Raw genomic sequence first — 11,192 nt, forward strand, 5'->3', positions numbered from 1 at the left:
GCCGCTCTGCACAAGGTTATAGAGGCGGTTGTGACATAAGTGTTTGTACTGAGGAAGCTCCGCAGCAGAAGCTGCCACCAAGAGATCAAGACTCCAGTGCTGAGGGGCATGTAAACTGTGCTTGGCCCAATGCAGAGGAAGCTGGGAGGGATGTTCAACAGTGGTCAGTTGCCACCTCTATGGGCCCTGGATTCTGGCAGCACTGGGGCCTGTTCTAGGCCCTATCGTAGTGGTCCACTCTGGCAGCTGAGAATAACCTGAACACAACAGGCCGCTTGCCCCCCTTTCCCATGCTCCATTCCCAAACTAGGGGACAAGGTAAATCCTCTGTGCCAGCAGGGGATTCCTCTGGCAGCAGAGGAGTTCCCAGACAGCTGTGGGCATATAGCAGCTAGAACAAGACTGAAAATGGTGTGTTGTGTATCTTATTTGGGGATAACATTGGAAAATGTTTGGCTTGGACAGAAGGGTCCAAGGCATTAGCATGGGTCTGTGGGCATTAGGACCAGGTGTTGTCTCCATTTCCCCTGTCATGTGGGCTTCAGAGGAAAGCCTCTACAAAGAGCCAGCAGACACTTCAGTTGCAACAAATGTGATTGATGTGGCTGGTTAATATCCTGTTACACATTTCAGTTCTCTTTTCACAGTGCCAGTACAGATTAACTGGAACTGCAGTAGTGCAATGACTGACACCTTTGAATGGGATATTATTACTAAATCACAGCATAAGGGTTGCTCTGAAGCAATATGGTAACTGAATGCACTGGAGCAGAATATCACCCCTTCCCCTCTGCTCATAAAAGGAACTGTAATGGGGTGTACTGGTTCTTGATGCCTAAAGGGAGCCAGAAGATGCCCTCTCAAGGGGGTGTTGGTGTGATCCTAGGCTCAGGAAGCAACCAAAACCAGAAGAAAGGCAGTGTTCCTGAGTAATTAACAGTGGGATGGGAAGATCCCAGGACACTGTTACTTTAAGGGTCTGGAATCTGAAGCTCTGTAGTGGGGGCAGGGCACCCCCCTTTCAGCCAATCAGGAGGGTTGCTCAGCAGGAGGGTAGTATAAATGCCAACTTTTCTCTCAGAGCAGGACATGTGCTGACTGAGGAAAGAAGGCAGAGCTGGAAGGCTAGACTTCTGCTGGATAGAATAAAGGCTCTGTTGTAATCAGGAGCATTGGACATGGGTTGGAACTATGGGGTTACTGTGTTTGTGTTTGGGACACTGAGGATTATTTTGGGCTACTGACCCAGTTTCAGGGGAGGTCTGGTGGTAGCCTTGAGAGAGACTACCCAGTGCTTCCAAGGGGCACGGAAGAGAGGGGGAAGATGGAGTGTGCCATTGAAACACCTCTGGCCACAAGGGGGAGCCAGGTGAATGGTGTCCCTGCTATGGAAGCCACTGCTAAAGTCAATGTCATGCTGGGGATTCCCCCAGCCTGGGTGTGTGGCAGCAGAATTGGCTTTTACTGCCCTCTCTGAAGCCCCAGTGCAGGCTGTGGGGCAGAGGTGGGAAGGGGCATGGCAGAGGTGTGGGAACAGCCAGAGCAATTCTTAGCTCGCAATGGTCTCTTAGGAACTACGGCAAGTTTATGTAGGCTAGAGCAGTGCTACTTAAAGTGGTGATCCGTGGACCGGCACCATCGGCTGCCGGTCTGCGCACACATTGGGAAAAAGAAATTGCCGGTCCTCCACATCAGCTAGCTTGAGAAGCACTGGGCTAGAGAATCCCGTGAAAATCAGTGTCAGTTCTGAGCCCAGCGTAACGAGGGCACAACAGAGAATCTGGCCCACAGTGACTGGGATTTGTCAGGGACTTTAATAAACAGTGAGTGGAACGTGCTGCTTCAGGGTCAACTCAATGCTTAACTTCAGTCTCTTAATAATTTGCATATTTAGTGACATTTCCAAAGAGCAAGGCGTAAACACGTTGCTAGCAGTTGTAGAGATGCAGGAAAGCAGAAGTAACTGCACAGCTGTCCTGAGAAGCTTCCTCTTTCAGAACCAATATCTGTCTGGTTAACTCCTTGTCTTCCCCTTTTACAGGGTGAATGTGCTTGAAAGTGTGGTTTTGAATTCGGCATGTGTCTTCTTTTATTAGTAACACACTGACTCAGAAGGTGGTGCTCAAATCCCAGTTTGGTTAGGCTCGGGTTTGGACTTTGAAGCTGAATATGGGCTAGGGTTTGGGCTTTAATGGTACTGAAATCTTGGAGCTGTTCTAATGAGATTTTGGCTCAAAATGAGAGTGGCTGTTCCAGCTTGTGAGATCTTGGCTGCATTTAAGAATATAGTTCAGTATAATATAGTTCAAGATTTGCATCCATCTGCAACCAAGTCCACAGGTGTTGGTTTGGTTCTGGGGATTGTAACTGTTCCTCTGCAAAACACTTGGTTCTAAAATTCAAAGGACTATACAGTTAATGTTCTATTTCTGACCCCCTTTAACAAGTAGCAGCCTTGTATTGATGTAGCTCTGACATTCCCCATCTGCTTTAATAGTTTAAATAGGAATCACTTCACTATTATAATGTAGCTACTTCTAGGCTGAAATGCAACAACAATGCACAGCTGCAACCATTTAGAACAGGAAAGGAAGGAGAATCATGTTTAAGCGAAATGCCAGGAGGAATTCATAGCAGAAGGTGGGATAAATAATTGAAGGAAAATGGTTTTTTTTTCATAGGATAGTCTCTGGCTGATCCCATGATTTTTGCCACTTCATCAAGTTCCTGAATTGCAGCAACCCTCCTTTAACCAGGAACTGAACCCTTTGACGTCCATTTGTGCAACTCTTAGATTAAGTAGAGAGCTGACACAAGAGTGACGTGAGAACCCGTCTCACTCCAGACGCGCATTGCCTCTGCAGGGGCTAGACTTGAGTGCAGAGCATTAGCCAGAGGAGCAGCCAGCTAGCTCTTAAGTGTTAGATTCATATTTACAAGGCAGACAAGGGAAAAGTCAAGGAAAGCTTCTCAAGGTAGTTGTGACTGTTGTTTAGTGTAATGCTGCCCTTTTGAGGCACGTTCTCTTTAAATAAGGCTGCCCCGGGCCAGAGCGAGTGGGGGGCCTCTCCCCACCACTTCCACTGGCAGTTCCGCCCCTGTTCTGCCCCTTCCACCTGCAGCCCCACCCACGGCCTCATCCCTTCTGCCTCTGCCCCTGAGGCCCTGCGTTGTGCTTGCTCCTTTCTGCCCTCCCACCCCCACCCCGTGGCTCCCCGGACTGGAGAAGTTCTGTTCCCGCTCCATGGCCTCGGGCCGCAGCGGGGAGTCAGAGCTCCCCCAGGCCTGAGGCCACGGCAGGGAGCGACAGCTCCTCCAGTCCTGGGACCGCAGCCAGGGTCGGGACTCTGGTGCTTCCCCCACCGCCCGGCGCTTCTGCCAGGGTGTGGGATCAGGGCACAGGGACTTCCCCTGCCCTGCCCAGTGCTCCTGCTGCGGAGTGGAGTCGGGACGCGGGCAGTGATGAGCTGCCAAAATCTTAACAACCGGTTCCCGATAAAGTTCTGATTTAAGGGATGTGCCATAGTATGTATTTTTTGTACTTTTTTCCATAAGAAGTGGCAATGCATTGAGTCACTGGGAGTCATACTTAACAATAAAAATAATAAAAAATATTTTACATGTTTATTACAATAGAAACAAAGTATTGCTTTCTTAAATGAATTTAAAATACATTTGAAAAGAAAATATAAAGAAGAGATGTATGAGTAAGCAAACGATAATATTTAAGAATGAAATGCCTATTTTTCTTGTATTTTAAAATATTACATGTGAACTACTTAAGTTATTATTAAAAATAAAAAGTGTAATAGATTCATATTGAAGTATACAATGCAACAAGCAATATTTTAAAGAATATTTAAGTACATTATTTATTACTAATTAGGTAGTAATTTCCAAATGGCTTCTTGATCTTCTCCATAATCTTTGGTGTTGGATACACGAACTCTGGTATCTAATGCGGATCGATGACTTCTCATCCAGGCTTTAACATATGGTATTGGGGGTTAGTGGTTTTCCCAACTTAGTGGTTTTCCCAACAAACTGATGGTCATAAAGCTTGAGATATGTGTAATTGTTAAATTCGCCCTTTTATCACTACTGTCATAAATATAAAGGGAAGGGTAAACCCCTTTAAAATCCCGCCTGGCCAGAGGAAAACTCCTCTCACCTGTAAAGGGTTAAGAAGCTAAAGGTAACCTCACTGGCACCTGACCAAAATGACCAATGAGGAGACAAGATACTTTCAAAAGCTGGGAGGAGGGAGAGAAACAAAGGGTCTCTGTCTGTCTATATGCTGCTTTTGTCGGGGGTAGAACAGGAATGGAGTCTTAGAACTTTTAGTAAGTAATCTAGCTAGGTATGCATTAGATTATGATTTCTTTAAATGGCTGAGAAAAGACCTGTGCTGAATAGAATAACTATTTCTGTCTGTGTATCTTTTTTGTAACTTAAGGTTTTGCCCAGAGGGATTCTCTATGTTTTGAATCTAATTACCCTGTAAGGTATCTACCATCCTGATTTTACAGAGGGGATTTCTTTACTTCTATTTACTCCTATTTCTATGAAAAGTCTTCTTGTAAGAAAACTGAATGCTTTTTCATTGTTCTCAGATCCAAGGGTTTGGGTCTGTGGTCACCTATGCAAATTGGTGAGGCTTTTTACCAAACCTTGTCCAGGAAGTGGGGTGCAAGGTGTTGGGAAGTATTTGGGGGGAAAGACGTTTCCAAACAGCTCTTCCCCAGTAACCAGTATTTGTTTGGTGGTGGTAGCGGCCAATCCAAGGACAAAGGGTAGAATATTTTGTACCTTGGGGAAGTTTTGACCTAAGCTGGTAAAGATAAGCTTAGGAGGTTTTCATGCAGGTCCCCACATCTGTACCCTAGCGTTCAGAGTGGGGAAGGAACCTTGACAACTACAAATAATATTCATCAACAAAAAAGCTTTCTGCTTCTGCAGAAGTAATTGCAATTGTGTTCATAATTTGCTTTGCTTTCCTTATTGTTTCCGGATCAGGAAGATGTTTTGATTGAATGTTATTCTCTACAAAGTCACAAAAATCATTTAAATCAACTACAAATTTTATGAATTTGTTTAACTCATGCACTTTTTCTTCTCCTGATTTCCAAGGTAACCTGACTTCTTCAATATTCCATGAAGTGGGATCTATAACACTGAATAATTCAACTATTTTAGGTGTATTACTAGAATGACCTAAATTATCTTCTTTATATTTAATGTGATTTTTGTTTAATAATCTTGCCTTCATTTTTTCAATAATACACTCTATTATTTTGTCTCGTGGCAGTGATTTAAACCTTACATTATCTTCAAACTCTATGCATTTAAAAGCATCACTTTCTATCATTTCATTAATTTTATTTTCATGTATACCAAAACTATCTTTTAACTGTATGAAAAAATCAATCATTCGTTTGATTAGCTTATCTGCCTTTGTTAAACTCAATTGTCTCGCTTGCAATGCATTTGATAATAAAGCAATTTCATCCAAAATGTCAATCATTAATGCCAAGTCTTTTAAAAATTCTTTGTTTCTCAATCTTTTTTCCATGCCAGAAAATATATTTATTTTTTCAAAAATAAGGAAAAGAGCTGGATAAGCTCTCCTGACCGCTTTGACAGCTCTAAGACTACAAGAAGCCCATCGTGGACCAAAAACACGGCCTATTTTGATTATTTCAATATATAGTTCTTCAGAAACTTGTTTAAGTTCAAACTGACTTTTATTTGACTGATGAAAAATTGCATAAATCTTGTCCAAAAAAATCTTGAAATGGCTTATTTCATTAATATCATTTATAGCATCATCTAAAGCCAGTTGTAGCCAATGATTCAAACAATGCCAAATTATAACGTTTGGAAAATCTTGAATGAGTTTTGTAGCAACTCCAGATTTATGTCCAAGCATGGTGCTCGCGCCATCAGAACAAAATCCGGTTAAATTTTTCTTTAAATATTCTGTGTCAAATCCTGTATTGGTTAATGCATTTCTCAAAGCATTGTAAATATTTTCTGCTTTTGTTGATTCTAATTCCACTAAATTGAGAAAAATTGTTGGTGAAGAATCTTGTAATTCACATTTTATAAGAATGACAAGCACAGTTTTACTTGAAATTGTAGAAGCTTCATCAATAATAATACAAATCTTTGAATTATTTTCAATGATTTTACTAAAAATTTGTTTTATTAATTCACCAATATGCTCTACGATTCTGATGGCTGAAAATTGAGAATGTAGGCAGTTCCCTAAATCGGTTTCATTCTTAATTTGTAGCTCTACTTCATCCTCCATATCTGACATTGGTCGGTTTCTTTTTACTAAGCTGTAAACTATGTTGAAAATTTTGCTGATTATTGCAATATTTTTTTCAGTAACTTTATTAATCACAGTAGTGAGAGGTTCTTTTTTAGATTCATTTAAAACATTTATAACTCTCAAATGAGAGCTTGATTCAAAATGTTCCTTCATTTTTTTTCTTAATGTAGCTTGCTGAACCTTTTTTATCAGTTCCAGATGCTTTAATAGTACACTTTTGCCATTCCGAAGAAATGTGTAAAGATTTTCTTTCAAGGACCCCCAAATGTGACATATTTGCACAGTGGGAACAGCCAAGTTTTTTGCCTTCAATTATCAAGCCATTATATTTCTTTAAAAAATATTGTGCCTGCTCGGAAGTCCAACATTCGGGTACCACATTTTCACAGTCATGTAAATCCTCTTCCATTGCGAACGCATTTTCAGATGATTCAACATTTAAGATATTTTCATCACCAAAATTATTTTCATTGGCGTTTTCAGTATTTAAATAATTATTTTCACTACTAGAACTACTGACTAATGGTTTTGTCATTTTAGTGGAAAACCAGTCACTAATGCTTTTCTGGTGTTTCATTATGAAGAGTAAATAATATTGAATAGAAAACTTTAATCTTCGAATAACAGTCCAGTTAGTATTACACACTGAAATATCACACGCAATTTCCTAGAAACAAACAGGCCGACTATGACTCACTGGTCATGTTGAATTCTATAGAAAAGAGTTGAGCAAGTGCACGAACGAGGCAAGTGCAACCCCTGTTAATAAAATAATAAACGAGATGTTTGTCTTGCGTCAGGACGAACTTGGATGCGACCGAGTCACAGCCTGCGACATTACATGCGCACACGCATAGCAACATAAATCTTGAACTATCTGTTGTAGAAACAGCTCTTTAACTGCTAAAATTCCACATCCCTTTGCATTTAAAGTTTATTTTGTACACTGTATTACAAGTCTTCATTAATTTAAGGTTTCCTGTGCCAGTTATAAATTTTATATTTACCTGAGCCCCCCACAGAACCCCAGAATGACAGCGGGCTAAGTGGGGCCAATAGCTGGGACCCCGTCTGGCAAGGGGCCAGCGGCCAGAACCCCAGACTCTGTCCGCCACCCTGCTCAGCCCGTCGCCGGACTGGAGTTCTGGCCGCTGGCCCCTTGCCAGCTGGGGTCCCAAGCAGGCAGCGTGCTGAGAGGGGCCAATGGCTGGGACCCCAGCTGGCAAGGGGCCAGAACTCCAGTCCAGAGGCGGGCTGAGCGGGGTGGCGGACAGAACCCCAGACCGGCAGTGGCTCACCCGCCACTGCTCTGGGGTTCTGGCCACCGGCTCCTGCCAGCCGGGGTCCCGGCTGCTAGCCCTGCTCAGTTCTGTTTACCCAGGCAGGCAGCAGGCTGAGTGGGGCCAGCGGACCCCGGCTGGCAGCAGCGTGCCAGTAAAACATCGGCTCGCCTGCTGCCTTTGGCAGGCATGCCACAGGTTGCCGACCCCTGCCCTATTATTTTCTACACCATTTTATAAGATTAAGATTATTCGTTTTAAGATCATTTTATAACATTTGTTTTCCTAACAATTTTTAACATCCAGTTCTAAAACTGCTTCAAAAGTTAGCAACTGGTTCCCAGGAACTGGTGCGAACCGGCTCCAGCTCACCACTGGACGCAGGGGCTTCCCTGCCAGCCTGGCGCTCCTGCCGTCGAGCAGGGTCAGGGTGGGGACACCCATTTTTCCAGGGCCCCCCATTGGTTGGGGCCCCTGGGCACAGGCCCCATCGGCCCAGTGGCTAATCTGCCACTGGTTATGATATATGGAGACATGGCAGCTATGTGTCTAAATAATCTGAGTAACGACCTTAGATGTGGAATTAGAAACCCTGGTCCTGTGAGTCTGCAAGTGTCCTCAGCACCTTGCAGGACTGAAGTTTAGAGACAAGTGGGGGGACATGGCTGCCCTCAGGATGCTATTTGTCTGACCAGCAAATTTCAAGAACTTTTATATGTTCTGTCTATGGCCATGAAAGCAGCTTTAAAGTGGTACACCACTGTACCAGGAAACCCCCAATCACTGCGGTCTCCTTGACAGGAGGAGTGCATTTTATCCATGGACGTGTCACTGTCCTACTTCAACAGCAGGTGGCAGCAAAACTTGCTTTCCACTGGTGCTGATCATGTTCATCTACTGCAATTTGTTTCACACTTCTGCCCTCAGATTAGTAATAATATTAGTCTGTTCATGCCAAACCTTCTCACTTCCTGCATGGCAAGGGCTGTTGTGCAAAAGACCCTTTGATTTACATAGGGGGCCTCTCCCACAGCTTCTGCTTAAGCCAGGTGAAGTAGGATCAAGAGGAAAGCAACAAGCTGAGATGAAATATTTTCCCCACAGCCAAATGTAATAGTTGTTGTGCGCTCTTTTACTTCTCTATAAGAGTGGCAGCTGGGGAAACAACTTCCTAGACCTTTGGTTACTTGGGTAAAGTTGTTTGTCCAGCTGGTATCACATTTTTATATCATCTTTCAGACAAATTGCACTCATATTTTGCGGACTTGAATTCTAGAAGGCAGCACACCAAATGTGGTGTCTAAGGAAGAGTTCTAAAACATTTGTGAAGTTATGTAACTTATTTGTGCATCCAATTACCTTACTGCCCATACAAATTGGGGGTTTGCACATGTAAATAGCCGCTGAAGCATCTAACTGTCCATTTTTGCAACCAAATGCACCTGTACAAGTTCAGTAAACACACATACGAATTAAGTGCACAGATTCTGAAGCTCTGACACTGATATAAATGACAGAAAACAAGACATTGTATCATCACTTATATTTGTGTCCTGTTCAGTACCAGGTATGTTAATGGTCCTTAACAAATAATAATGAAACACCCAATCAAAGTCAAATAATAGAAGAAGGGAGAACGATTAAGAGGAATAAGCAACAGAGAGATAATGGGCTTTCAGCTGCAATTTACAAAGAAGTGTAGAATCTTGCCTACACTGGAGATTTGCTCCGGATACAGCCATCAGTGGTCAGCAACCTGTATAGCTGCAGCAGTGCAAACCCCAAGTGCAAACCAGGAAAGCTTTGATTTGACATTGTGGGGGACTGCATAGTGCAGCAGGATAAACTTCACCAGGGCAATCTCCACCTTTCCTTGTCTACAAGAGGAATTTGCCCTGATGCAGCTACACTGGTTGCTGGACAAACATGGCTGAATTAAAAAGTCCTTACCATAGGCAAGGACGGCACGTTAGGCTGGGACACGTGTAGGCTGTTCCAGATAGCAATAACTGCTGAGGAACAGACTGTCACACTAAGGTCCTGTCTACATTACCCACAGGATCGAGGGGCAGCGATCGATTCAGCAGGAGTCGATTTATTGCGTCTAGTCTATCGACTCTGGTACTCCACTGGAGCGAGAGGTGCTCCCTCTCCCAGCAGGGGAGTGTCAGCTGCCGACTCACGGCAGTGAAGACACCGCGGTGAGTAGATCTAAGTGCGTCGACTTCAGCTACGTTATTCACATAGCTGAAGTTGCATAACTTCAATCGATTTCCCTCCCCTTCCCACCCGCAGTGTAGACCAGGCCTAAGAGTAGCGAAGTTGTGAGTAAGTACAGAAAGAAGGCTTGCATCTGATGAGCGAGAGAAAGTTTAATAGCTGCAGCAATTTTGTTGACAGTTTTATAAGCCAGCTCAGGCAAATGTGTAATATCATTAGCCATTAAGCATAGAGCTGTTGTAACTTTTCCTGTTTTAATTTTTTTCCCTCAGCAGCTTGCTTGCCCAATACGCACGTGCTTGTAACTGCACTGAGTTACAGTTTGCTCTGTCTGCACATTTGTAGAGGCCTACAGCAAATGATCACTCTCCAACAGAAGAGGTCTTAACTTCTGGGATGAGTTATAGGATGTACCAAGTAATCACTGTCTCAATTCTTCTTGACTGGAATATAAATGGTGTAAAATCTGCTAACAAACGAAAGAAATACACATTGGAGAGGAGCCTTTACTGCAGGGAAGTAGTTAGTTGTCAAGAGTCCAGATACAATCCAAACCTAAAACATTTCATTTCAGAATTAATGTTGCCAAGTCAAGACTATAGCATCAGGGAAAAGAGACCATGCACTTAAAAGCAGAAGAAGTGAAAAGATAGGAACATCATAAGACTCATGCAGCCCATTGGACATGCTTCTTTTGTATGTTGAGGCAGCTTTGCAAGCCAGTGTCAAAGTGTACCTGTATTAGGTGCAGAGCTGCAGCCTCCCGGCACAAGCAAACAGCCAGCACATGGTCCCAGAACACAGGCTTGTCCTATTTAAGGGAGGTAAATCTGTTATCTATTATCTATGGCCCAGATTTTCCCTCCCTTCTCCCCTCCCCACCAGATCTCCACATGGGAATGTGGGTCTTCCATGCGCAGATCTCCACCTCTGTGTGTAAAAGAAGAGGGTGGGGGGATTTCAAGTGCCTCCACAGTACAATTCCCCCTCCCTGCATCCTATGAAGGAACCTTACGTTCTTTCTAAACTACACTCAACCATTAGGGATGGGGATTGGGGCCATGCATGTTCATACGTGTGCGGAAGGGCCTTCTCACAGAGTCCCTCCTCATGCTCAGAATTGCTTCGGTTTGCCCACTGCAGACCATCCTCCCCAGACTGGCAAGGGACTTTGGCTGGAGTCCGCCCCTTCCAATGCAAATGTGCAACCAAAGCAAAGTTCAAACAGAAAGCAACAAAACCATCCTTCCCCATTGGTGACAGAGGTATTCACAGTCCTCCTGCCTCCCCAGGCTAAATTCTTTCCCCTCACAGGCCTACAGTGATTTACACAGTCTCCTTGTTCTAAGGTAACA

At 43.7% G+C, this 11,192-nt stretch overlaps 1 protein-coding gene across 1 annotated transcript; it reads right to left on the reverse strand.

The window, feature by feature from the left end:
- Positions 1–4,915: 4,915 nt before the first annotated feature.
- Positions 4,916–6,872, reverse strand: LOC140910431 (E3 SUMO-protein ligase KIAA1586-like). The gene is given in 2 exon segments (XM_073341718.1): positions 4,916–6,523; positions 6,525–6,872. Coding segments are annotated over 2 exon segments (1,956 nt in total).
- Between the last annotated feature and the right edge of the window lie 4,320 nt (positions 6,873–11,192).

Source organism: Lepidochelys kempii, chromosome 1, assembly GCF_965140265.1.
Source record: "Lepidochelys kempii isolate rLepKem1 chromosome 1, rLepKem1.hap2, whole genome shotgun sequence".
Lineage (NCBI taxonomy): Eukaryota > Metazoa > Chordata > Testudines > Cheloniidae > Lepidochelys > Lepidochelys kempii.